The sequence below is a fragment of the Falco peregrinus genome, chromosome 10 (assembly GCF_023634155.1).
Source record: "Falco peregrinus isolate bFalPer1 chromosome 10, bFalPer1.pri, whole genome shotgun sequence".
Classification (NCBI taxonomy): Eukaryota; Metazoa; Chordata; class Aves; order Falconiformes; family Falconidae; genus Falco; species Falco peregrinus.
Window position 1 is genome coordinate 32640486 of NC_073730.1, and position 27578 is coordinate 32668063.

The 27578-nt window shown below is 46.8% G+C and overlaps 1 protein-coding gene across 1 annotated transcript; it reads left to right on the plus strand.

The window, feature by feature from the left end:
- Positions 1-1347: 1347 nt before the first annotated feature.
- On the plus strand, positions 1348-27578 carry PGM1 (phosphoglucomutase 1). Its single transcript, XM_055815727.1, is given in 12 exon segments — positions 1348-1570; positions 1572-1640; positions 16084-16246; positions 16548-16694; positions 17832-17957; positions 18954-19144; positions 19593-19747; positions 20351-20466; positions 23617-23752; positions 25186-25369; positions 26230-26364; positions 27322-27578. Coding segments are annotated over 12 exon segments (1689 nt in total). The 5' UTR covers positions 1348-1393; the 3' UTR covers positions 27412-27578.

Genomic DNA, 27578 nt, shown 5'->3' on the forward strand with positions numbered 1-27578 from the left:
CATTTCTTTTGTTTATAAAATCAGTCATGTTAGATGTGGCAGGAATCCATATGCTACCTAATGTGCATTTTAGGAAAGGAACAGTTAAAACTGAAAGAAGTACTTAGCTGAGAAATCATTGTGCATGCAAAGACTTGGCTTTGCTGCAGGTAGGGTCTAGTTGAGTATGACACAGTGGTACGTTCAGAACCTTTTTTTTCTTTTCTGATCCTCTTGCTGCTAGCAAGAGTTTTGTATCTAAGTGGAAACATAGGCTTCGCTCGCCATGGTAGGTTGTACCTTTCCTGGCCTGGACAAGTTGAGAGAAGAGGTCTCAGTTGTATCTGCGGTCTTCTCTAGTTTGCTCCAAGTCCAGGTACCACCAAGGCAGAAAAAATAGTCTAGCATTGTTTTTTTTAAAGCTGAACACAGGTAGTAGCCTCTTTCGTTCGATGGGAGACATTTGGGAGAAAAAGCATCTGTAACAGCTTTAATGTGAATTTCTGAAATATTCTCTGTCTTTTGAGAACTAGTGCTATAGTAACAATGCAGCTTCTTCATGATTTTGCCGACACTGGCCTTCCCTGACCACCCTTCTGGGGGCACGGGGTGGGTCTCCTGCTTGTGTCAGGTGGTGAGGTGAGGCCTGGGGTGCCAGAGCCTGCATGTAAGGGCCTGTGGTGACATCCCCATGGTGGCCATAGGGACACGTAGGGGCCGGAGCGCAAGTGTTACGGGTGGATGAGGGAGCTGGGGTTGTTTGGCCTGGAGAAAAGGAGGCTCAGGGAGACATTGTCACTCTCTACAGCTGCATGAAAGGTGGTAGCAAGGTGGGGCTGGTCTCTTCTCCCAGGTGACAAACCATAGGAGGACAGGCAATGGCCTCAAGTTGTGCCAGGGGGGTTTAGTTTGGGTATTAGGAAAAATGTTTTCATGGCAGGGGTAGTAAAGCCCTGGAACAGGCTGCCCAGGGCAGTGGTGGAGTCCCCACGTCCAGATGTGGTGCTTAGGGACATGGCTTAGCGGTGGGCTTGGCAGTGCTGGGTTAATGGTTGATCTCCATGATCTTAAAGGTCTTTTCCAACCTAAGCAAGCGTGTGACCCTGTGGCAGGGGGCTAGGCCCCGGGGGTGCTGGTGCAGCCCCTGCCGGCCGCAGCACCTCGCCTTCCTCTCCCCGCAGAGCCCGGCGCCGGCACCCGCCGAGACCTGCCGGCGCGCAGATCCGCGGCTCGCCAGGAGGGCTGTCGGCCTTCCGCCGCCTCCTTAACGACGGTGCGACACCGGGACCCCCCGGCCCGTCTCCCGGCGCCGGCGGCGCCTTTAAGGGGCGGGAGCGGCGGCGGGGCCGGCCCTAGCCGCGGTTCCCCCCCGCCCCGGGCCGCGGCCGCCCGGAACTGGCAGCGGCGGCCGGCCATGGTGCGGATCGCGGCGGTGAAGACCCAGCCGTACGGCGACCAGAAGCCCGGCACCAGCGGGCTGCGCAAGCGGGTGACCGTCTTCCAGAGCAATGCCAACTACACCGAGAACTTCATCCAGAGCATCCTGGCCACCGTGCCGGCGGCCGAGCGGCAAGAGGCCACGCTGGTGGTGGGGGGGGGACGGCCGCTTCTACATGAGGGACGCCATCCAGCTCATCGTCCGCATCGCTGCCGCCAACGGGGTAGGGCTCTGCGCTCCCGGCGCTTCCCTGCCCCTCGGCGGGCAGACGGCAGTCCCCCGGGCCGGCCCGGAGGCTGGTCCCGCGGCGGGGGGGGCGGCGAGCTGGCCGCGGCAGCGGGAAATCGCTGGCGCTTTGCGTGTACGTGGCGTGGAAGCAAATCAGCGAGTGACACATACGCTGGGGAGGCTCAGCGTGGGGACAGCTCGTGTCTCACGCAGTAAAAGTGACCCGGTAGCCTTGCCTCCCTGTGGTACGTGCAGGAGCAGTCAGACGCGTGCAAGTGCGGAGGTGGGGAGGAGCGTGCAGTTTTCCTGGTACTGCTTTTTGTTGCTCAGGGCCATGGGTGTGTTTTTTAGCTAACAGCAAAACCAGTGGTGCAACGTGGAGGTGGTGAGGTGTGCAGGGTGGGGAGCAACACAGAATTCCACGATGCTGGACTGCATCTCGCTGCTGGAGACTTCATTCCTGTTGATCCCTCTCTGTTCTGTCACTTGGTCAGCCCAAGAGAAGCCCAGCAGGCACAGCTGATAGGGATAGCTGCACTGAAACTGAATTTGCAGAGGGAGGTTTTTCACTATGGTTGGTCTTTTTCAAATGAGAAACATCCCCGTCTCCTGGGTCACTTGACTCCTTGTCAGCAGCAAACATTCTTCCTCATAGACCAACGAGGAGGGAGTGGGCTGAGGATGTTTGGTGGCTAGGGTTGGACATCAGGGTAAAACCTTAGTTACATATTTCAGCCTCCCAGTGGCAGTCAGGTGCCTCAGTGCCTTTTAAGTGTCTGGCTTCTTAAGAAACAAAAAAAACCTAATTAGAGATACCTGCTGCCTTATGGCATAAAAAAAGCAAATAACTGTTTCTTTTTAAGCCATGTAGAAATTTGTCTTTTGTGATTTGTGGTAGCTGTTAGCTTTCAGTCTGTGTCCCAGCATCCCTGAGCAGCACCGGCCTTGCTGTGTGCACCTGTGGAAGTGATGGATAGTGCAGCCTACCCTGACGAGAAAAGCGGCAGACACTTGTTTATTTATTTGTTCTAAGAAAGGGTTGGAGTAGAAACATACAGCATTTTTGCCTGACTGCACACACAGACAGCACCTTGGATCCCTATGAATAAGCAGACTGGGAGACTTGTTCTCAGGGATAAAGCCCTAGTTTGTGCAGGTTTTTGGATGTGCACCTCAGGGCATGGTTGGATGTGGCAGCCTTCCAGGCTGAGTTCATCATCAGAACCTCAGCCCTTTCCCAGAAGTAAGCAAGGATGTGAGGGTGATACCATGCTGGGGTCTGATGAGGTGTCTTACTGGAAGTGGGGTCAAGGGCCAGTTGCTACTTGAATCCTCCACCCTGAGTGTGCAGATGCTCACGTACGTGCAGCATTGCAGCACTGAGCTTTCTGCCAGAGTTGCAGAAGCAGGTCCCAAGGGGTGCACTTGCTAACGGGCATTTGACTTGTATTTTGTCCGCGTGAATTCAGAGTGCTAGGATAGAATTGGCTCTAAAGTCAGGAAAATGTTCTAGAAAGGCAAGAAAGGAAACAGGAGGTAGAGGAAGAAAACAGGTGGAAGAATACGTGGATTAAGAACCAAGACACTAGTAGATGAAGTGAGAAGTTTTACTTTAAAATCATTTGTTCTGGATTTTTAATTTGTAAAACAAGATAAAGGCCATGGCCTGAGACAAAATGTTAGACTATTTCAAGCAAAAATTTGGCACTATTACAGCATTACCATTCATCTACTGATGCAGGTTTTTCATAGCCTTATTACAGCAGAACAGAGGTAGTAGTATAGGCTTGCCAGAGTACGGTGGAGTGCCATGGAATTAGCCCATTTTTTCCCCCCAGAGACTCAAAGAGGAGTGGTAGGTCAAAAGCACTGCAAAAATGTAGATGTAAATATCCAATTTAAAAGAGAGGAGGAAAAAGACCTCAAAAGGGGAGCACTGAAGAGCAAAATATCCCCCAAATTCTTTAAGAAATGAATAGCCTGAACAAGTAACCAGAAGGAGGTACAGTGAAGTGATTTGCAGAACACAGGGTCATTGAAAACTTGACATAAAATTGCTGGCTGAGTTTGAGTGGCACTGGCCGGTATAAGACGGTGCAAGTTTTGTGTTGCCAAAGTAAAGAATGGCAAAACCATCAGGTTCCAAGAAATGAGGTGACTAAAAATAGAAAGTTTCTTTAGCAAATGCGAAATGTTAGTTTTTAATAAATTCCTACGTACTTGCTTTCCTATTGTGGAATGGTTAGGGGACACTTGCTTTGTGGTTTTTCTCTGTAATTGCAAGTATTGCTTCTCTGATAGTTACCACACTGTAGTTGAGTAAGAGCCTATGAAAATCGTGTTTCTTCATAATAAATGTGAAGTAACTAGAAGTTGCCTACCCTTCAAAAAGAAGGGTGGGCTACTACTGTTAACTGGTAAGAAAGTGTACTGCAGAACAGGGAACGCTTGTTCCTGGAGGCTGTGGTTTTGTCTGAGTGCTGGGGCTCTTGGAGGGTCTCCTGACTCCAGCAGGCACATCTCAGAGAAAGACAGTATTCTCATGCTGAAAAATACTGAGTAACATAGGGAAAACTCCAGAGGTGGCTGCATTGCCCTGTCTGGACACTGAACAAACAGCACTGTTCTGTCTGTAGGGAAATGGTTGTTACAATGCATGTGGGGAAGGACTGGAATGTAGTTATAGCATGAATGTGGTGGAAGTGAAAACAAGAAGTAAGGAATAAAAGTAGGATGAAGAGAAGTTTGGGCTACAGTATTTTCTAACATGGCTCTTCTGATTGCTTGATTAACAAGGTATGTTATACCAGGCTGTATTCACTGATCCAAAGTCAGCCAGCCAGCCACCTGTACCAAAGCAAGTGCTGGAAAACTGTATTTCTGGTTCTAGGGATTAAGAGGTGATTGGATTAATACTTCAAAATCACTTAGTTTTAAGATCTTGTTGAATGGTCCTCTCAAGCCACAGGAGAAACCTGAGAAACCACAGTTCATGGTTGTTAGCTTTACAAGGAAAGGAGGCTAAAGTGACTTTTAGTTTTGTTTCCATCTGGAGTGGTCAAGTGTAAGTACTTAGTTATATATCAGTTAGCAACAACTCAATTTGTAGTTGCACGATTAAGGAGTGTTCATGCTATTTATGCTTGCTTTTATATAAGTAAACTAAAATAGAGACTGTTAGTTTTGCCATTCTCAGTTGGCATCCAGTGTAGGTTGCCTGCTTTAGGTTGGTCTGTGTGCCAGGTTTTCTTCATGTTATTGACACATAGTTCTGACTCTTAAGCTTTTTTTCATGTAATTAAAAAGCTCCTGTCAGAGTATCATTTGTCAGAGTAGAATGACATAGCTTTACGTCAAAAATAGGCAAAAATCACAGAAATGAAGCTAGAAATCTAGATCTGATCACATAGTTAGCATCAGGTTGATTCATTAATGTTGTCACCTGCTGTTCAACAAATTTTCTGTGCCCCTGGTTCCTTCTTAAATAAACAGATTTCAAAGTGCTGCAAAGTAGCTACATTAAAGCAAATTGCTTGGAGGTGTTTTGAATGCCAGGCAGTGCTTTGCATGTTAAGTACTAGCCTGGTTTTGTTTTGCTGCTGCAGGACAAACAATGCTTTTGTTAGAAATACTGCTCTGTACCCTAGACAGTTTGGTTTCCTGGCTTCAATGCTATTAACCTTTTCCCCCACTCAATTATCCCAAGGAAACCAAGTGTTTAAACTCGATTGCATTGCTCAGCAGCCCTTTATTTGCCACTTTCTACTTTTTGTAGCCCTGCTCCCTTTTTCTTTGTGTTGTTCCGCCATTGCCTCCAGACCAGTTTCCATTCCAGTGGTGCCACTGAGCCCATAATAAGCAGTGTGGTGCAGTGCAAGCTTGGATAGCCATGTTCAGGTCCTGGCTAGAGTGTGCCCGTGTTCCTGGACTCAGCATCCCAGCTGTGGAAGGGTGGGCATAGTGGGACTGGCATGTCTGTGATCTGCTTTGGGCCTACTCATGCGAAGTGTTCATTATTGCTCACCTTTACGTCAGCCTCACTTGTTTTCTTACCTGGTTTTTAAGAAATCTGTAACCGACGTTTGTTGTTGTTCCTGTTTCCACGCAGCACTGTGCAGTCAGCCTTAGCCTTGTCGGTTTACAGACCTTCATCCGTTCAGCAATTGTCATTATCCTGAAGAAGAAATGCTCTCAGTCCTCAGGGTCAGATCTTCCCTTTAAGTAAAAGCAGCTGGTATTAAAAATATCAAACTAAAGTGATCATAAAGGAAGTTGTTCCAAAAAGCAATCCCTGTGTACCAGAATTAGAGGCAGTGACGCTAGGTCCTGCAGGCCATTAGGAAAAACCTCTGGTCTGTCTTGTATTACAGTTTTTCTCAGGAGCCCAAGGAGAAATTGAGACGTGCTATCTGAAGTAAGGAAATAGAGACTGGTTATGCCCTGAGCATTCCCATACAGATATATCCTGGCTTCAGATTATGGCAGGTTTTAGAAGACAACCATGCATGCAGCAGCTCTTACAGCTTGGGGACTGCTTTTACACTAGCTTAACTTCCTTTTGCTTGTAAAGTTATTTGGCTTATATCAGTTTACAATTGAGGGTTATTAAAGCAGCGGTCAGATTGTCCGGTTTCAGTGCCTTTTTGGAACTCTACAATAATGAAACTCTGGCTCAAAGGAAGAGCTAAGGTGCTTTGCAGTTAATCTCTGCAAATCCAGCAGATGGAGTTGAAATTCATACTAACGGGGATTTAACGGTAATCTCCTGGAACAATGACTCTGCATGACCAGAAACCTTAGCTCCGGTTCTGCTGGTAGGACAGCAGGGTGGAAGTCTAATGCCTTCTCTTTGTGAAGGCAAAGTTTGGGATAGGTGAGCTGGACTGAATAGGTGCTATGGTATTATGCCAAGACTGAGCTGCAGCAGCATCAGGAAATGCGCTATGGTGGGGTTCTCTCAGAGCTAGCCAATGTATTGGTTAATGTTTCAAATGATGAACTGGAACATATCTTAGAAAGAAACAGAAATAAGATAGGATATCAGTAAGAGCAAGTGCGTGAAGGATGCATAGGCAGAAGTAATAAAATATGAATGTAGTATGTACATTTATAGTAATTGTGCAGGTTGCAGAGTAACACACTAAGCAGCAGATCTAATGAGCAGACCACAAAGACAGCTGGCAGTACCATCCAGTTATCCAAAAAACCAAATGTTGTTGCTAGATTTTTAAATAAGGTTGTTGTCAGTGAAACCTAGGAAATAGTCTCACCAGGACTGTGATCCTGCTGTGGGGTACTGCCCCTCAGAGAGGGTGCAGTCGTCTTAGGGGAGACTCCAGCAGGAATAACCTGAGTTTGGGCAGGTGGGGTCAATGAGGAAGGAATGAACTTAGTCTGGAGATGGGGAAGCATGCTGGCAGTCTGCGAACGTCTGTGATGATGCTGCAGGGAGGAAGGTAATGAATTGTTCTCTGACCTGCTGGGGATAGGGCAAGAATTAAAATTGCAACAGCAGAGGTTTAGGTTAGGCATTAGAAAGCATTTTGGGAAGCTTAAGGCTAATGAAAGGAGTGTGTTGCCTGGGAAAACCTCTAATGAGAATGGTTTGGGTAGGGTTGACCCTGCCTAGGGCAGGCTCTAGGTGACCTCTGCACAGCCCTTCCAGCCCTCTTTCCTGCTGCTGTACTTAAGCTGCTTTTGACTGCTGGGCCCACAGGCAAAGCTTCTCTAGCACGTCCTGGTGAGCTTCTGAGAAAATGCTGGTGTATGTCTCCCGCTCTCCCCTCTGTCTGTGCTGTTCCCCACTACGTGTAGCCACCTCACTAGCACGTATACATACAGCGAGTTACTGGTTTGCTACCAGTCATCAGCTTGGCTCTGTACAGCTCAAATCAGAGCTTCTGTCCCTGATCCTGCAAGGTTTAAGCAGATATGTCACACTAGCATCTGGCTGAGCCAGCCAGTGCCCTCCCTCTGCTCCACAGCATTGTCGGCATTTTGTAGTTCTGGATTTATTGGGTTCAGTTTAGGAGGACCCAGGGACAAGGGGCTGTCTCTCACTAGGCTGGGGCCAGAAATCCTGGAGCATTCTTGTGTCTGCTTGAGGTAAACCAGCTGGAATCCCTCTTCCATCCCCTGGTGCAGGGGCAGGACAATAAATGCCAGGGCAGTCCAAGGTAACATGCAGATACGGATGTTCTTTGAAGAGCTGACCTTTGAACAGAACGTTTCTCAATCTTGCTTGCTGGTGTGTATTTCTCTCCAGGAAAAGGGTGGATCAGCCTCTACCTGTGTGACAAACCTGCAGCCTGTCACTCTGTAGCAGCCCTGCAGATGGTGGTTTCATCCCTAGCCCTGCAGAGCCCTTTCTCTGCCACCCCTGTAGCTTGTCTCTTAATTTTAACTGGGGTGCAGTGTAGGTACAGAAAATTGTCTCTTAATTCTGGAGTGACTTCTATGTACGTGGTTGCATGTATATGCACTCGTGCTGTCAAGATGGTGGCAGATCTGTTGCCTCTCTGGAATCTCTACAGCAACTTCAAAACCTAGATTTTTAATTAATTCTTACAGAAACCAAGAGTTCTGCAGTTGAGGCAACAACTAACAGGCTTGCATTTGGTCTGTTTATTTTATGTTGGTGCCATTTGTGTTGGTATTGCCAAACATCACGCAGCAGTGGCTGCCTGGACCAGAGCTGTGTTCAGGCAGCAAGTGCATGGTTTTGGCAGCTGAGCAGCAGGGTTGTGCAGGGCTCTTGGCACCCTCTTACGGTGAGCGTGCAGGCGGCAGCTCAGGGATTGGAACTGTTCTGTGAGCAGGAGTTAGGGGAATGTGATTTCTGTCTTAAAGGCAAGTCACAAAATAGGTGTAAAATACCTGATTTTACTCCACTTGTTCCCTGAGATTTCATGCTGTGTACCTTTTTAACTAATCACAGAAAAAGAGCATAAAGAGGTAATGCCTACTACCAGCTGTTTGCTGTCAGAAAAATTCCTGCAAAGCTGGAAAAGAAAGATTGCAGCAAAACACAGCTCTACAGCAGGTGCATTGGCTTTATTTGCTCATGGAAGGAAGAGAGAGGAGGGAGAGAGGAATGGGCATAAGCTGAAAGGAGAGGATAAGAAGGGCTGCTGATGGAGGAGAGGGCATCTGGCACCTTGGAGAAGCCTGCCCCAAGGGTGTTTGCAGGGGATGAGAAGAGACAGTTATTGTTCACTCCAAAATACGAGATCGTAGCTCGGAGGAAGGCTGTGCTAAGGGTGGGGTAGTGTTGGGGTGTGAAGCCGGGAGAGCCTGGCTGCCTGGTCCCAGGCTTGGGGAAGGCTGCAGACAGCCGCAGGCCTGGGTGGGTGGGATGAGGGAAGATGGCAGAGCTCACGCAGGGGGAGAAGGGATGGCACAGGAGCTGACTGTATCGAGCCAAGGGAGGAGCTGGGTGCTCTGCAAAGTTTTACTGAAGTTTAAGTCCTCTCAGAATAGCCCTGTTTGCCTTTATTATCATTAACCAAAGTCAACAGTTAGTTTCTTGATTTAACTCTGTTCTTGCATGTCTGAAGTGCAAGGGAATTAAAGGGCAGCTAAGTCAGCAGATGTCCCTGCCTGTGGCAGATCAGCTGTTTGGATGGGAAAACACCCTCACCAGCCTCTCACTGCCATGAGGAGTAAGAGACGGAGGAAATAAAAACCAACAGGAAAAATTAAGGAGATTGGGGTTGTTTACTGTGGCAAAGAGAGGGCGCTCAGCATCTGTGTGCTAAGGGATTTTTTTAATGTGTGAGTTGTGTCAGGAAGAGGATTATGATGAATTTGTTTTCTGTCTCAGCTCTGGAGGACTTAACCCACAGCAAAGAAGGTGGACAGCAGACTGTAGGAAAACACTTCTAACTGCATGGCTAATTATGCACTGGCACAGCTTACCTAAAGACAAAGATTTCAAGAACCAAGTTGTATCAGGTTTCTGGAGGATGCCCTAGGCGTATTTGATCCTGCATCAGTTCTAGGGTGGGAGTGGATGACCTGCTGAATTCCTTTCCAGCCTGTAAGTGATCTGTAATGATCACGGTCATCCAAGCAAAGCCCCCAGATGACAGATCAAATGATACTTCCACAGTCTCTTCTCCAGTCCTTAAGGTTGTCAGGATCCACCTTTGGTGAGCATTTTTTCACCTCTGAATCTTTTGGCAACCATATGATCATGAACCTCTGTACTGGTCCTGGCTGGCTAATTACTGGTGATTTAGTTTATCCCAAATAGTGATGCATGTGCTGCAGGAAGGCCCTGGGACCAGGTAGGCTCCCCAAAGGCAGGGTTGGTGTATATGCTATTGTTTACCCTATGCTTTATATGCACTGTTTTAGTGCCTATAGATAGAACGTGTTGCATTTCATGTACATAAGCATGGCACTAATGACCGTCACCTTCCTCCCCAGCTTAATTTAGTTTGATTCCTTTGTTCAGTACATGTGTGCTTAATTACACACACAAATTTCTCACCCTCCATAGGCCTTTTCTCTGCCAGTAAGTCCATGTGCATCTTCTTTGTGTAGCCGCGGGAGCTGGTTAGTGGCCTGTGCCCTCCTCCTGTCACTTAATGCCGCAGCGTTTTCAGGGCAGTAAGTTTATCTTGTGGGAGTAAGAAGGGAAGGAGCTTGCTTAGGCCTTTTCCTGCCAGGAGACTTGTCTGGCGTGAGGCTCTTCAGAGCTCATTTTGGGAGCTGGATTTTGTTTTCTGTGCCACTAGAGGGAAACCTCTGCCTTTGCATGAAAATAAAAGGCATCTCAGCTGCCGGATGCTGAAAGAGCATGGATGTACAAAGCACAAACCAATTGTTTCTAGCTGCATATCCCAGGCAGTCTCACTGTTGATGTACAATATGTGTTGTGCTAGTTCTGTACACATTACTTGTGGTTTGGTGGGGAAAAGAGAGGAATTAAGGAATGAAATTCTGAGCCCATGCTAAATAAGTTGCCTCTGGGGCTGTGAGCGAAGAGATTTCTGGATGGATGAGGCGGCACGGTTTGTGTGCGGTGTGTTTAGGCCGGCGCCCTGCAGCATCCTGGTGTTTACCAAAGCCAGTGCTTGCCCTGTGGGTGAGCCTGGGTAGGGGTGTGTGGGGCAGCAGCCTTTGGGGTCCCGCAGATGGCTCAAATAGCTTTGCTTTCTGAGAGCAAACCTGAATTAAATTCCTTCCCTAGGGAAGCTCACCTGGCTCTTCAGCTCCCTTGGAGGACCCAGGTCAACTTTCATAGATCATCAGGTAGAGCCTTTCTCTCTAAAGTTGTTTTTCTGCCATGAGGTTTCCCCTCAGTCTCATACAGATTACCCAGCTCAACTTTAATGTGCTGATGCATATAACAGGTTCTCTTTACCCCTTGGAATAAAATCTGTCAATTATTGGAGCAATGACAGAATCAGCACCTTCGGAAACAGTCCCGTGAGCATTTTACCTTTGTAAATTGTCACAATTCAGCTGTGTACACATCTCCTTTCCCTCTCTGCTTCTAATAAGGGGACAAACTGAATCGTGATAAAGTGTATGTTCTTTAATTGCTTCAGTAATATCTATAAGTTGTCTCCAGCAGCATGGACAGAGGCCTCCGAGTGTTCTTGAAGAGGTTTGGGGGAAACTCTTAATTTCAACGTAGCATTCAAAGTTACCTTTCCCTTATTCAGGAAGATGATGCTTCACAGAAGTTTCTTGGTATCTGTCTCTCTTCTGTATGTGTTTAAGCTGCTCCAAAATGAATAGCTTTATCAGACATTTGGTAATTTTTTTGTGGTTTTTAGTGACTCCAAATGCATACACTTGCCCTTAGTGAGACTTGTGTGGGTATGCAATTGCAACTGTTGGTCTTGTGGCTTTTTAGCTACTCTCGGGTTTTTTCTTAGTCAAACAAAAGTTGACCCACTACTCCCTGTGCATAACGTTCCTGGGTTTGAGAGGGAGACCATGGAGAAGTCAGGTTGTCAGAGCAGGAGCTGTGTGAGCGAACTAGCTAACAGATCTCTTGCCTTCCATTTTAAGAGTGACCTTTAACTCACCAGGCTTTGCAAAATAACTCCAGCGGAGTGCTGCCATGCCCGCTGGAGGCTTACCCCCTGGGGACCTGCCGCCCTGGGGAGCGGCGTGACGGCCGGCCCCGGCCAGTGGCCTGGCACTGCCATGCAGATCTGCTTGGCTGGTGAAACGCTGAGCTCTGCGCCGGGGCAGCCCATCGGCGCATCCGAGCAGAGGGCTGAGCTGCTCGCCACGTCCCCCGGCACCCCTGCCCTGAGGGAGAACCAGATGGATTGACGGTGCTGGGCTCCAGTGGGTGATAGCGCAGAATGGCAAGGAGCTATGCCTGCGGAGAGCAGGAGATGGTAAAGAAGACAAAAATCCTTTCCCAGCCATTTCAGTGAGGGACAGCAGCGTGGAATTGGATGTTCTCGGTGACATTGATCCTCTACAACAAGTGCAAGAAAACGTCTTCTATTACAGAAACTACATTCAGCTCAAGGTTCAGGGAGCTATTTTTGGGTGCTCAGCAACTTCACTGAACTTCTGTCTAATAGGTGGGCTATTGCTGGTGTCAGGATTGATTTTTTTTTTTTGTATTTTGGCGTAACTTTTTAAATGCATTTATATGAAAAAAGAACATGGAAGATACTCCTCTGCCTGTGCTGACTATGCCAACAGCTCCTTACAATGATCAGAAACCAGGAACCAGTGGACTACGGAAGAAGACCTTTTATTTTGAATCCAAGATGAACTATTTGCAGAATTTTATCCAGAGTATATTTTTTTCCATAGATCTAAGAGATCGACAGGGATCTTCTATGGTAATTGGAGGTGATGGGAGATACCTTAATAAGTCTGCAGTGGAACTGATAGTCCAAATGGCTGCTGCCAATGGGGTTGGTAAACGTTAAATGACTCAATTCCTATAGTTGTGTAGCTGATAAATGCAGAAAACCATAATAAATAAGTCACTATAAGATTTAATTTCCCCCAAGATTTTATTCAACTGCTATAGTTAACTTTTTAATGGAAACTCAGTTTGGTTGCACAGAAATGACGCTTTTTTTTACTTTTAAGTGATGCAGTTGGACAAAAGTATGTGTGAATGCACATGCAGCAAAGAAACAAATACTGCTTGGGTTTTGTGCGCTCTTGTTTTGTGTTTTGACATACGACAAGCTGTTGGCACCTGTGGATTTCATAGTCTGTCCATCAGATCATAAAACCCTGATACTGTTCAGAAGCAAAGTAGCAGGTAAAGCCATAGCTCGCTGCTCAGTGGCAGCTTGGCAGAAACTCTCTGAGCTGCTCGGCAAATGAAAAGGCAAAGCGCGGTTGTTTCTTTCTCAACGGGTACAAGTTGTGGCTATGTGATAAGTACACCAGGAGCCTCTGAAAATCACAGTAAGATGGGAGTTAGCAAGTGAGTGGCAACCTTTGCAGTGATCTCTGATTGTGCTGGAAATCTGTTTTGGAAGCAGAACAGAAGGCTTGTCTGTTTGCAGCAGTGCACGGTTTGTGCGCTGTGAGACTCTTGGGCACTGGGGTTTTGTCTGTTTCCTTCTGCTTCTTACGAATAAAAGATTTGGCTGTCTGTCCTGGGTCTTTTAGTGTAGACCAAACTTTACACTGAAAGACAGGTTTTTAGGAATTTGTTTGACAGAAAACCTTATCTGATCACAACAGGGTAATTAGTAATGAATGGGAGAAGAGGAGGAGATAACTTTTTTTTTTCCTTTTTAAAATCAACGTATTTTCCATCTTGGGGAAAAAAAAGTCCTTTGGCATTGAAAATTAATGTGTTCCCCTTAAGTCAGTGTATGGGCTGAGATGAAGAGCTCAAAAATGTGCACAAAGAGCCAGGCCTGCTGCTTGGACTGTTTGACACTAGGACAGATTTTCTGCTGGTAAAGGTGAGATTAGACTGATCTTCACCAGCTGAGACTTTTCTCATACATTTCTTTTCAGCATTGTGGCCCATGTCTGGCTAAAATCTGGTTTTGCTGCCAGTGTTGACATTTTTCATTGATCATTTTGATATGCTCTGCCTAATATCTGTGATTATCAGCATTGTGCTCATCTTGCTCTATAGACTAGAAGGGATGAGTGCAAGGATGTTTTCAAATATAAAAAAACCACGAGGAGGGCATGTATGTGGTGTTCTTGAGTATGTGAAAATCTCTTTTGTCGGTGTGTGGCAGAGATAGGTACTGTTATCTCTACCAATGTGGGATCAGCGGGATTTCCACATTGCACCAAGCACACTTGCTACGTTGGTAGCATCACACTGCGTGTTTTAAATGATGATTATTTGGTTAAAGGAAATGACCGAGGTAGTTTGTCCCTTTAACGTGGCTTGTATAGACATGTCTCTGTTTGGAGTTGTAACTGTGGCACAGTGTATAGGATTGGTGTGTCTCGGGATGCAGGAAGACTGGAAGGCTGTACTGATGACATGGTACAGCTGTAGACATTGGCTTTCTTGGCATGGAAAACATGTTTTTGGTGTCAAAGCATCAGCCTGCGTTACTGGGGGGAGGAGGGAGGTCGAAGGAGCTCTCCTTCATTGCCTGTGTGCGTTTCATTGGGGTTTTCAGTAAAACCGGGTTGAAGTATTGCCTGGATTGCTTTGAAGTGCTGTAACCCAAACGCTGCTCAGAGTGCATCTGCTTGTGAACAGGTCTGTTTTGAGCATTCTGTGAAAGATATTTCTGCATTGTTATATCCTTTGATTTTTCTCATAAGAAATTCCAGAGAATTAAAAAAGATAAAGTGTAAATTACTCAGCACACTGCTACACGGAGCAGCCTTTTCCAGTGGTTACCACCAAGGATTTAGCATTGGATGGGTGGGGAATGGCAGCTGAAAACCTCTGAAAGCCAAGGAAGACCCCAGATCAGAGAGCAGCTTGTACAAGGACAAGTTTTTCTTCTTTTCCTTCCTCGCTGCAGGAGCTGCAGTGCACATAGAAAAGCTGCAGTTTGGCTGTGCAGGAAGGACGAGTTGGGTAAGGACAACGGATCTGGTGTGTTCACCCAGCTCTCCTGCAGCCACTCTGCGTTTGGGAGGAAAACCCCCTTGTTTTGCCAATCCTCTGCAGCATCCCTTGGGCGGCATGCGAGGCATGGCAGAGCCCTGCTGCAGAGGGGTGTTGCAGCTGAATGTGACCCTTGAAGGGAAGCTGGGAGACAAAAGAGGAAGTTTTAGAGAGGAGCCTCCTGGGCACTACACTAATTCTCGGTGAAGGTGAAGGAGCAAGACTCAGATGCCGGAATAAAACACTAGACAAGGTCTGCTGGCTTGGACTGAGAATGGTGAATAAAGCAAAACCTATGTAGGTTGGGCTGCTTCAGATTAAACATGTGGCATAATAAACGAGTGCAATCAGCCTGGTAGATAGGCGCTGTGAGGGCTGTAATACTGGCTACTATGGCCAGCTGGAAGAAGGGCATTCACTCTGAGTTTATAAACTGCTCTTTCACATTTATGCTTGTTGTTTGCTAGAGCTGCAGTTCTTTTAGCGGCACCTCACTCGCCCAGCTGGTCTGTGACAGCTGTAGCATGTAATAACTGATCAGCAGCGAAGCAGGGGCTTAGCACCAGGCAGTGCTGCAGGAGAGGAATCACAGTCATCCAGTGCCCTTGGCTTAGCACCCAATGTGGACCTTCAGTCTGGGAACGCTGCCTTTTGTTTTCTGGTTTGTGTTTGAATGGAATTCTTCCTCTTTTCTCGGTTGTATACAGGGTCTAATCTCCTCGGTTGATGGAGAGTGGTCTGGTATGTTTTTAAATCTCCGTCACCTCATTTTGGGGGCTATGGTAAAGAGCATGTTCTTCCCGAAAAATATTCATCTTCTGTTTTATTACATGAACTCCAGCAACTGGATCCTGATTACCTTGTATTGCTTAGCGCATTGGTCTGGGTTTAATCTCGGTGATATTACTAAATTTATGGGAAGGAGGTGTGTTAGCCGCTGCGAGTAAGAGAATCTGCAGCTGGTCCCGTGGGAGTAGTGATGATCATCGATTTTTATTTTCTTTTAGCTTCTCTCAGTCCCGTTGTGTCTTCTGAAAGTAAAGTTTGAGACCATAGCCAACGGGGCTTGTTGGTTTGGTTTTTTTATTGTTGTTGTTGTTTAGGTGCCTCTGGAAGGGTCAGCTCTTCAGTGCAAGCTGCCGTGTCCAGTTGAGCTGCAGCATTCATAAAGGAAAATGCTAACAGGGCACCACAGAGCAGGGTCAGACGTTCACTGTGCAGAGAACTCTGGCAGCCTCCCAGGAACAAGGGAGTTTGCTTGCAGAGAAGCAGCACCTCTGCCGTGAGCACGTTTCCTGGGCGCTCCAGTTTACCTGTCGCCAGCGTTTGGGGGTTTGGTGGTGTTGCTGGTTTTAGGATTTGGGACTCACAGGAGTTTGGTTTGCTCTTTAATTTTCAGATTGGCCGCTTGGTCATTGGGCAGAATGGCATTCTGTCCACCCCTGCGGTGTCCTGCATCATCAGGAAAATCAAAGCCATTGGTGGAATCATTCTGACAGCCAGCCACAACCCCGGTGGGCCCAGTGGAGATTTTGGCATTAAATTCAATATTGCCAATGGAGGTAAGGTCGCTTGGTTTGTTTTGATTTACTTTGTTTCTGTTTGACTGTTTCTTGTGTTGACCCTGAGGAACCTAATTTAACTGTCTTTAACATCACAGAGATTCAGTGCCCTAAGCAGTGGGCTTCCCTAAATGGAGCAAGTGACTGATCTGCTCCCCTCGTACCCTGATATTCCTGTCCTCGGGAGGTATTCCCAGCCCCAGGTCTTTTGCTGTACTTCTGAAGTATACTCCTTTCGCAGGCTGATTCTTTAATGCCTTCCCCCATTTATGGCATAAAATATGCCCATTTTATCTTGCAGGCCCTGCTCCTGAAGGTATCACAGATAAAATTTTCCAAATCAGCAAGAAAATTGAGGAGTATGCAATCTGCCCAGATCTCCACGTGGACCTGAGCACCATTGGGAAACAGCAGTTCGACTTGGAGAACAAATTTAAACCATTTACAGGTAAACAACTGTTCTTCTTGGGAAGTTTCCTTTTGGGTAGAGTTAGCCCATAAACAGGCAAAGACATCTGGTGCTTCTGAAGGACAGACGAGGCCATTCTGACCTCTCCTCATCTGTTGGAGAACCCAAGCAAGGACATTGCTCCTGGTCACGCGGGTGGCATCCTGGCTTTTTTTTTGGCCTGCATCGCATGTTTTATAGACACTTTAATTATATCATTGTTTCTGTCCTATGAAAGGTGGTTGTTACGAAATAGATAGGTAAATCTGATCCATCAAACTTCACTAAAATTAGAGACTTTGTCTGTAAGGCTACCATTAACATGTACTTGCAAAACAGACAACTCTGCAGTTAAAGTGCCTTTTCCTGGTTTAAAAACTATAGTGTTAGTGTTGAATCTTTGATTTTTTTTTTCCCCATGGTTTCACATATAAAAGCTGCCTCTGTGAGTAGGAAAGCCATGTCACACGTGACTTCTGTCAGTCAGCAGTGAAAGATGAAAATGCATTAAAAGAAGACTTGAAAAACGCTTACTGTGCGTATTTTTTACCATCTCCTGGTGACTTATGCTTATAATTAAAACAACAATAAATCAAAGATCATAAAAGTTGGTGTTTCTCAGTCCCCATTTCTGTATAGTGGAATTTTTATGTTAATGGGGTTTTCAGGGCTCTAACTTTATATTGCCTGTTAGTTGCAAAGGTGCAACTTTTTCAGACTATTAGGTGCACAGTTCCCATCAACTTTGGTGGAAATTGGAGATCAGTTTTTGTATGTATGTATATTACTTTTTTCCCCTTTTCCTTTAATCTCCACTCTCCCAGTAAGTGGAGTGGGACTGAGCCCTCTTGAAAGAAGTCCAGGAAGCCATAGCAGTGACTGTCTTAAGGGTTTTGTTGGTCTGTTTGGTCTGTAACCTGGTTAGCCGTGACAGCCCGTAATTAAATTCTTAATATAGGACCATTACTGTTGTCCTTGTGAAATGATTCTATGGGATGTTCAAAGGCTCTGTGCTGAGCCCTGGCCCTTTGCACTAGGGACTGTCAGCACTGTGCCATGTGTAGCAAAATTACATTTCTGCAAAGATTTCAGACTGTGAGAACTGGTCTCCATTTACTTTTTTTTTTTTTTTCCCAGTGGAAATTGTGGACTCGGTAGAAGCTTATGCAAATATGCTCAGGAACATCTTTGACTTCAATGCATTAAAGGAACTGCTTTCAGGGAAAAACCACCTCAAGATTCGCATAGACGCTATGCATGGAGGTATGGCTGGGCTTAGGTTTGGGACATTGTGGGTGGCTGGGTGTCCTTGGGGCTTTGCCACCTACTTCAGAGGGAAAGCTTTTTTTCTGGAATTCCTATACAACACCTCTAAATTTGGGTTTTGTTTTGTAACATCCTGCATTTTGCAGGCAAAGTTTTTATGGCTTTACATTATTTTCTTTTTTCAAATGTTTGATCTCAGGAGTTGACCTAGGGCAGAAATATCAGTGGGGTTTTGGGGGGATGCTGTGTGGCTCACACGTGTCAATCCATGCTTGAGAGGCAGAGCCGGTTAGCACTGATGGTGTGGTCAGAGCTGCCCTGGTAGACTTAATATCAGTGTCCCATGGAGGTCACAGCAGTTAGGCAAATATCTGCCCATAGAAATTTCAGTACAAAAATGGGGCTGTTGGACTGTTTTATATAAATTAACATACAAGCCAAGCTTGTGAGTCTCTTTACCATAGACATTTTTAGGAGCACCCTAGCTTTCTTACCATCTTGTTTCTCTTGTCTCCAGACCATTCCCATTCCTATGCTCACTTACTTTTTTTTATTGTCTACATCATTAGTGTTTGAGAGCAGTAAATCCTGTTGTACTGCTGGATATCTGTGAATCACACATGTATTTTGTTCTGTTATATGGGGCTGTCATACTCACACCTCTGTGCACCTGGGGCATAAGCCCTTCACAGTGGGATCCTGGCTCATGCGCTGAGCCCCTGGCATAGGCTCATCCTCACTTCTAAACCCGTGAGTGGTTTCAGTTATTTAGTGGGACAGCCCCTCAGCTGAAGAGCTTGCTTTGGCAGGAACTTGTGTGTCTGGATAAGAGCAAGCTTAAGCACACCTATGTGCTGCTTGAGGCTTTTGATGTGAGCACTTGTGCTTTAGTACAATAAACCACATAAACTGGCCCAAACCCAGAAGACCAGAGGCCTGGCTGGTTATGTGGCTGGTGCAGAGCTGACTCATTTCCATGTTTTGCCGTGATAGTTGTGGGCCCTTATGTAAAAAAGATCCTGTGTGAGGAGCTTGGAGCCCCAGCAAATTCAGCTGTGAACTGCACCCCGCTGGAGGACTTTGGTGGCCACCATCCCGACCCCAACTTAACCTACGCTGCTGACCTGGTCCAGACCATGAAAACAGGAGAGTATGACTTTGGAGCTGCCTTTGATGGAGACGGGGTAAGTGGGCTCTTCTGTATTCACCTTTTTTGCCCCTTAGTCAGCTGTGGGGGAGTACTGCTCAGCTGCTTTTAAGCAGAGGAGGATGGAGGTTGAAGACCTATTTTATTTTTTCACCCCCTCCCTCTCCCCCTTCTGTAACTGTGAATGGAAATGAACCACTTGCTGCAGTTTGCCACTGTGGCAATAGTTGGCTACTGTGTTAATAATGCAGTCCAAACTGTATTTAAATAGTTTTAAAGGCTGTGAGAAATCAGCAGGAAGGTGCAATGCTATACAGGTGTTGCTATTTAACTTTCTCAAACTCTGTATTTATTTCAGTGCAGTCAAAAAATCGCTGTGAGTTGTTGGGTTTATAGGCTGCGCCTGCCAAGTAGAACAACTTCTGCCACTGCAGCCTCTCTGTGCTAAGTGGGGATGAGAGCTGTTTCTCTCTTGTCTTCACCAGGATCGCAACATGATTCTTGGGAAACACGGCTTCTTTGTGAACCCCTCCGACTCTGTTGCTGTCATCGCTGCCAATATTTTCAGTATCCCTTATTTCCAGCAGACCGGCGTCCGTGGCTTTGCCCGGAGCATGCCCACCAGCGGGGCTCTCGATAGGTAGCACTACTTCTGTGTGTGGTGGGAGAGGGGAGGGGAGCCCTGCGAGGAGGGGTCTGTCCCTTTTTTGTGGTTTAACACATGTCTGTGGCGGGGAGTGAGTGCATGGTCCCCCTGAAGGGTGAAGCGGTGCCAGGGCTGCTGCGGGCTGGCTGCCAGGGGAGGCAGTGAAGTTTAATGAATTAAATCCTGTTTGGGGACATGGCAGAGCTGGGCTCTGCTCTTGGCTCTTTCTCTTTGCTACAGCTAAGCCCAAACAAATGATCCTCCCCACCTTTTTATTTATTTTGTTTATTTGAGAGTGATACTTTCTTTGTTAAATGCTTTGAGATCTACAACTTAAATCACTTTAGGAAAGCTATGTGTTTTATATCTATCCTTCAGTTGCGCATCCCACCCATTTCCCAAATGTTACACTGGGATAAAATAAGAGGATTGCTGCACAAAGAATTGTTGGTTGTAAAAAACCAGAACAGTGGCATGACCTGTCTTCAGTGTTACCCCAAAGGAGATGCTTGGTGGCCACTGAAGCTCCTACTGCAGCATTTCACATGGGAGCGCTGAGTCCGGCTGTGACGTGACTTAGCCTTCTTACCTTTGAAGGGTGGCCCATGCTACAAAGATCGCTTTGTATGAAACTCCAACTGGCTGGAAGTTCTTTGGAAACTTGATGGATGCAAACAAACTGTCTCTGTGTGGAGAGGAAAGCTTTGGTACTGGTAAGTCAGTGTTCCTGATTTCACCAATGATGGTATTATTCCTTCTCTTAGTTCTTTATGGCGCTGGGTAGCTTGGGATTTCTCTTTCATGTGTAGTTTTTAATGCTTCTAAAATAATAAAACAAAAGCTTGCAAGAATCACTGGTAGAAACGAACACAATGCTGAAAGTTTTGTCAGGCAAGAGCTAGTCCTCCTTTTGGCTATTTAGGAAGGCATATGCAGATATGCAGGAAGTTTAAGGGCCTCTTTACTAGCCCGGTCATTGCGTCTATGGGGATTAAGTGCAATGTTAAATGTATTTTTCAACTCTTGGTGGCCAGGAAAACCTTCTAAATGTTTTCATTTCTGGAAGAAATATGGTTTGAAGCATGCAGTTTTATTAGGGAAGGTTTCAGGTCACTATTAAATCTCTGAGCTTAATAGGGCCCTCATTTTCCTGTTCTAAAAACAAGGTATGATTTATAAAGTTTAAATTAACACTTGCCTTTGAACAGTCTAAGCAAGTTATTAAGTTACCGAGAAACAAAGTGAACATCTTAAGGAATTTACTAGGGGTGTGCACGTGACACAAAACTATTATTTGTGCAGGGAAGTTAAAGCGAGCAAATTTTGCTCTGCATCGGAGTGGCGTGCTCAAAATGCACCGTGTTCCTGGGAGGCCTCGGCAGTTTCTGAGTTTTCCCGTGGCACCTACCACATGGTTTTAACATCCTGACTCTGGAAATGAGACCTTCCCTGCATGCAGGAGGTCAGCACCTAATTCATGCGCAAAGGCTGCGTTTTATCTGGTCTGAGTTCTCCCTGAGATACTGTTTTCCCTATTTTCTGAAAGATCTTTGAAGACCAGAGGCAGCTGGTAGGATATGCGAGGCACAGGGCCTTGGGAGAATTTAGGTTGGATGATTCCAAGCTCGAACCTTAAGTGTTTTTGTTCCCCGTGTTTCAGAAAAACATTTTAGGCTGTGCATGGATGTCCCACAGAGCAGGGATGGTCTTAAATCCCCAAATGCCTGAAATTAAGTGCTTTGTAGAACTGGGGTGCACAACTTGACATAAAAGAATTACCCCATCTTTTCTGTAGCTGAGGAAATGGGGTCACAGACTCTGGCTGAAAGCAGTTTGCTGTGGGGCTGAAGCAGTCTTCAGTATTTTAGCAATCAAATGCTATTCTGATACACAGGGTTTGGCCTCAGGTTAGAAGGAAGGGAGAATTTCAGAAAATGTATCTCTGTAGAGAAATCTTGAAGTAAATCATGAGTAAAGAAAGATTTTGGAGTTTTGCCCTGGGTGATTTTCAGCATGCATTAAGTTCATATTCTGGACTTCGGTTAATGAGAGGGCACTGGCATTTCAGTAAATAAATAAAAACAAAAAGCAGCAAATGATTCATGGAGCTGCTGATAGGAGATGGTCTCTAACGAGCAGCTCTCTTAAAATTGTTTCCATCCTTTGTTGTATGAGCAATGAACTCACAGTTTCTTTCCGTCCTCCAATAGGTAGGTGACTCTGCATTACAAATCAAAGCGAATGATTCCATTTGCAGCCGGGGCCGAGAGAGAGGTTTGAGATTTTGGCCATGCAGTGGCCAAGAACTGAAGCAGTTTTTTGTGGGGGGACAGATTAAGGAGTATTGGGCTCCCCCTGCAATTCAAAGGGGGGTTGTCCATCTGGCAAATGCACTTTAAGGAATGAAAAGGGGTGAGGAAGGTTGTTTGATAGTAAGTTAATGAGGAGTTGTTTGGAGCCGGACAGAATGTGAGTGCTGAAGGGGAGAGAGATGAAGGAGCAGCCAAATAGACCCAGTAAAAATTGAAACAAACTGTGACCCAGTGGGACTGGAGTCCAGGAGCAATTAGAGTAATGTGACATGACAGAATTCCTGCTTGCTTTCTTGGGTATTTTATTCCAGCAATAAGTTGATACATCACATGGGACTTCTGTTTATTTAGCATTCCTCTCCATCACCTCTGTGCAGCTCTCTCCGCTGTAAAGGACCGTGAGGGTAATTTATGGCTGCGTCCACAATAGTGGGATTTGTGTAAAGCGCCACGTAACCTGTGCCCCAGCCCCCAGCCCTTTTCCCCAGATGATTGCCCACTCTGGTAATTCTTGAGAGAGTAAAGTGGCAGCTCTGGAGCGCTCTCTGCATTAGCAGGCATGCTCTGGCTCCTTGGGATTTCGCTAATACCTGTTTGGAAGTTTTCCAGAGCTCAGAGGATAGAACTCAGGAGTTGTGCATCTGTGGGGCACAACTCCGAACTCGTAAGAAGCCTGGAATCAGAGTTGGATGTATTCTGGGCTGCCATTCGATCCCTCATTTAATTTAGGTGTTCAGGGTGCCGTCTAAGTTGCAACACCCTCTCGGGTTTCCCGAGGGCCTGGGTGCTGCGCAGTCCCTGCCCCACCGCCGTCAATCCCTGTCCGCTGTGTTCCCAGGGCAAGGCTGGGCAGGCTCTGACTGCTTCCTACTCTCTGTGTCACGCACGCTGTGGAGGAGCCCCCTGCTAGCCGAAACAGGGTCTTTCAGTGCCCGGCGCGTGGGAGTGAGAGCAGGCGCGAGGCTCTCTGCCGGTGTCCACGCGTGAATGGGGTCTCTCCTTGCGCAGCCGTTTGCCAGCCCCGGTGGCTGGTGCTGCCTGACGGGCTGCTCTGCTCTCCGTTGTGGGGTAATTTCAGAGTCATTAGGGTTTGGCTTCCTCAGCGAGGGCTGACATTTTTCTTGGTGCTCAGCCAGAGTATGTGCTGATCAGAATATGCTGATTTGGCAGACGGTACGTGACAGCTGCCTGAAGAGGTTGATGTTAGTCCTTCCCAAGCTGTTCCTTTGCATTTGCCTTTTTTTGATGACCTTTTTAGTGTGCATTCCCCATTACTTCCTCGGAAACAGAATTAAGGATCTGTGAACAATGAGAGTGTGTGTGTGTGTGTGTGTTAAAAGGAGCCGAATGTTTTATTTGGGCTACAGCTAAAAGCAGATGATATCTTGAACCGTTTTAACAATACAGCAGGGATGGAGCTTATGAAATGTCTTCCGTTTGTGAGTTTGTACGACTGCCAGTTGAATGGAGGAGAGAAGACAAGGTAGGGCCGTAGCACAGGCTCTCGTGTGAAAGAAGGTGAGAATGTGTTTCTGCTGTGGCTCTCTGCAGGCTCTGACCATATCCGTGAGAAGGATGGGCTGTGGGCTGTCCTGGCTTGGCTGTCCATCCTAGCCACCCGCAAGCAGAGCGTGGAGGACATCATGAAGGATCACTGGCAGAAATACGGCAGGAACTTCTTCACCAGGTGGGGAGAGCGCTCCTGACGCCTTTACGCTTACCTCTGTCCTGTGTCCCACCCTCTAAGGTCGGAGCCCCAGGCACCAATGGCACCAGCAGGTGCTACCGCAGGGCTGGTCCTGCCTTGTTACACTTGCAACACTGTCCTGTTGCAGTAATTTAAACACCCCTGAGCAGTTTGCTGCAGTCTGCAACATACCTGGGTTAAATAAAACAGGGGGCGTTCACCTTAACCTTCCATGATGTCCAGTTTAAGATTTGTTACTCCAAACATGAATCTAGTAAGTATCAAAGTCAGCAAAGGCTGTACACGTTATATATGCAAGGTATCTTTTTTTTTTTTTTTTCTTTTAATGGAGACTTTTTTTCCCTGCGAGAGGCTATTTTGCCATCGGAACAGTATGTCTCTTGAGACCACAAATCACAAGTTAGTTTGCATTATCTGCAGTGATAGCAGTGTCTCACTGAACTGATGCCCAGCTCCTAGGCTGTTACTCACCTGGTTGACTTTCTGTCCAGTCCCAAAATACTCTTAATATGAACTGTGGTAGACACGGAAGATGAAAAGGGAAGGAGTGAGAACCAACCTGCACATAACCAGAGGTGGAAACGCTGTCTGGAGGGAAAGCATTAGGTAGAAATCTTTCAGCTTGGAAGACCTATGTGACAATTCTGTCTCAGATTGCCAAATGAAAGAGCTTGCCTTCTCCTTCCGCCCACCTCCTTGCCAGCCAGCGTACATCTGAGCCATTTAAATCTGTGGAAAAAATGCCAAAGTCTAGAATAAAAAGTCAGTCTTTTAGCACCAGAGGTATGTCTGCATAGCGAGGTAAGTGCAGTGGTAGGCAGGTTAGCAAGCCTGTGCGTGCTTCATCTAGCCAGCCGGGCAAATGAAAGCGGTGCAAATCACACTGGCAGTCAGAGCACAAAGTCTCAGATGCTGATGTGTGCTTCAGCCACTCTGCTGCCTCTCTTACCTGGTGAATGAGATCAAAGCTGGCACTGGTATGTTATCATGGGCTGCAATCACACCCCCATTTTGCTGTGGGGATGCACATGAGGATGTTCAGGCAGACTGTTATCGTGAGCAACCTGTTGAGATCCTATCGGCAGAATTAGAATAAATTATTTGCAGTCAGCGTTGTTGGAGTCCAGCCCTCTGTCTTCGATCTGTCTGGTGCACAACAGCACAACTTGTGCTTTCATCTCTCCTGACGCCACATGCCTGTGATACAGTTACAGTGTCTCCCATGAATTTGCGTTGGATTGTAGCTATATTGCTGCACACAGATTCTCCTCTCTTTCCTTACCGTTGTCCCCTCCAGTAAGGGGGTAGAGAACATCTATAAGGCAAACCACAGTGTTTCAGCAAGGGCATCACAAAACATTGCTACTTCTTACAGCCTCCCCTAATCTTTGTTTTGTGGTGACTGGTTGTAGATACGACTACGAAGAGGTGGATGCAGACGCAGCTAACAAAATGATGAAGGATTTGGAGACAGTGATGTTTGACCGTTCCTTTGTGGGGAAGCAGCTATCGTGTGGTGACAAAGTCTACACGGTTGAGAAAGCTGATAATTTTGAGTACAGTGATCCTGTGGATGGAAGCATCTCCAGAAACCAGGTGGGCATAGCCTCACCTGGGCTGAGCGTGACCTCGGAGGGGTGGTGCGCTCTGTATTTTGGGCTTAGTCCTTGTCTGTTGCGTTTGTACCTGCTTTAAAGTCAAACATTGCATTTGTCCCTTGGAAAATTTTTTCTGCCCTGTGTTTGCTGGTGGGATCCTGCCCTGTGTGAGACAAATTGCTGCCTTGGAGAGGCACTAGAGCAGCAGGCTGCTGCGAGAGAATCCTCCGTAGATGCCTTTGTCCCTGAGCTGATGGCACTCCTCATGTCCTTGCCCCTAAGAGGGCAGGTGGTAGTGCAGGGTGGCTGTAATGAGGGATTGAGTTCTGGGCTCCAGAAGTCACAGAGGTATTAAACACATGTGATATGAGTGACCTGTCACCAGAGATTACTGAAATAAAAATGATGGATTGGTTTAACAGCTCAATGTGGAAGCATAGTAAGGGGGAGGAATAATGGAGAAATCCTGCAGGAATTATTGCCTTGCCTGTAGGACGACAGGAGCATTTTCTTTACGTCCTGTTTTTGTGGAAGAGCAGTGGGTTGGTAATGCTGTGTCTGACAGGGGATCAGTCCCTGGCTCTTGTTTCCCAGCAAGTGTTGGGGGGATGGACCTTACAGCAGTAACGCTCTTTGTGTTCAGGAACTCTAGCAAGTTCTCCAGAGTTAGGTTAGGAGGGACACTCACACCCCTGGGAGAGGGGAGAGGATAAGAGAGGAGCCTTCTGTGGCTCCCTGAAGAGGAGGAGCTCAGGGATCGTGCGGGTCAGGCATAGCCACACTGGGTTGCATGGAAAATACCTCGGGTACCCAAGAGGCGCGTTGCTGAGCGGCTCTTCTCCCCTTCTGTCGTACCAGGGCCTGCGGCTCATCTTCTCCGACGGCTCCCGTATCATCTTCAGACTAAGCGGTACTGGCAGTGCTGGAGCAACCGTGCGGCTGTACATCGACAGCTATGAGAAGGATGCTCAGAAGATACATGAAGACCCACAGGTAAGTGTTGCATCTCAGTCACCGGCACCGCTGGCTCCCACCCTTCCTAAAAAGCTTAAATCTTTGCTTAGTGTTGCTTTCTGTAGAGCTATGTGGAGGTGCTTGGTATTTTGGAAGCAAGAGCTTTGGTAGCTTTAATCCCAGTATAAATAGATGTATTAAAAAAACCAGCTCTGTGTGTAGCAAGTGTTACTTGTTCAGAATTGCTCACAGTTGCTTCTGCAGTAACAGATTTGTTTTCCTGTTTGTTTATCGTACATCTGTGGCTGGTTGCAGGTGTGGAAGGGCACTGTTTCAGTCCTGAACTGGCCTTCTGGTTGAAATGGTGCATCGCTAGGGATAAAATGAGCTCTTTCCTGTACTGAGTGTGGGAAATACTTGTTTGAAACAAACAAACGGGGGTAAAAGGATGCAGTGGTATTTAAGATGACACTGACCTGTTTTGTGCTAAGTTTAATGCGCATTCTTTACATCATTTAAAAATGCTGTTTACCTTTCTTGTAGGCATGGGAGGAAAAGAATTCTCATTTTATATTCCCCAGCGAATAGTCTTTGAGCTTTTTTGCATAACGTACTGTGCCATTATTGACAAAAGGACTAAAAAACCCCACGTTCTGAGAAGCACAAACTAAACCTAGGGTTTAAATATCCTGTGCTGATGGTGCAAAGTTTGGAGTATGGGACAATGAGGGTAGTAGCAGCAATGCTGGAGCTGCACTCGGGTTTTTTCTCTGAACCTGCATGCGGTCGTAACACTGGGTCCCTCGCTGCGCCGTTCCTCTCGCTGGTCTCACCGCTCGTGCTGTGAACCTGGAGCGGTCCTTGGGTCAGTATTGCCGAGCTTTGCGTGTCCCAGGCCGACACCAGCTGCCTGCGAGGGAAGGGTGGATGTGACGTGCGTAGGCTGCGCCTGCCGCTCTCCTCCGCGGTTCTGAGCCATCTCTTTCCTTTCTGCAGGTCATGTTGGCACCTCTCATTTCTATTGCACTGAAACTTTCACAGCTTCATGAAAGAACCGGCCGCACCGGTCCGACCGTCATAACCTAAAGCCTTGGTCAGACATCATGCTGGAGTGCACACAGGCCGACTTCCTTCACTCGGTTGCCCCTTTTATCGTCAACTCTGTCACTAAAAGAGGAATATTAGTTTTATCTCTGTATTTAAGAACACTATTGAACTCCTAAGGATAGACAATAAAACCCAGCCCCTGTCAA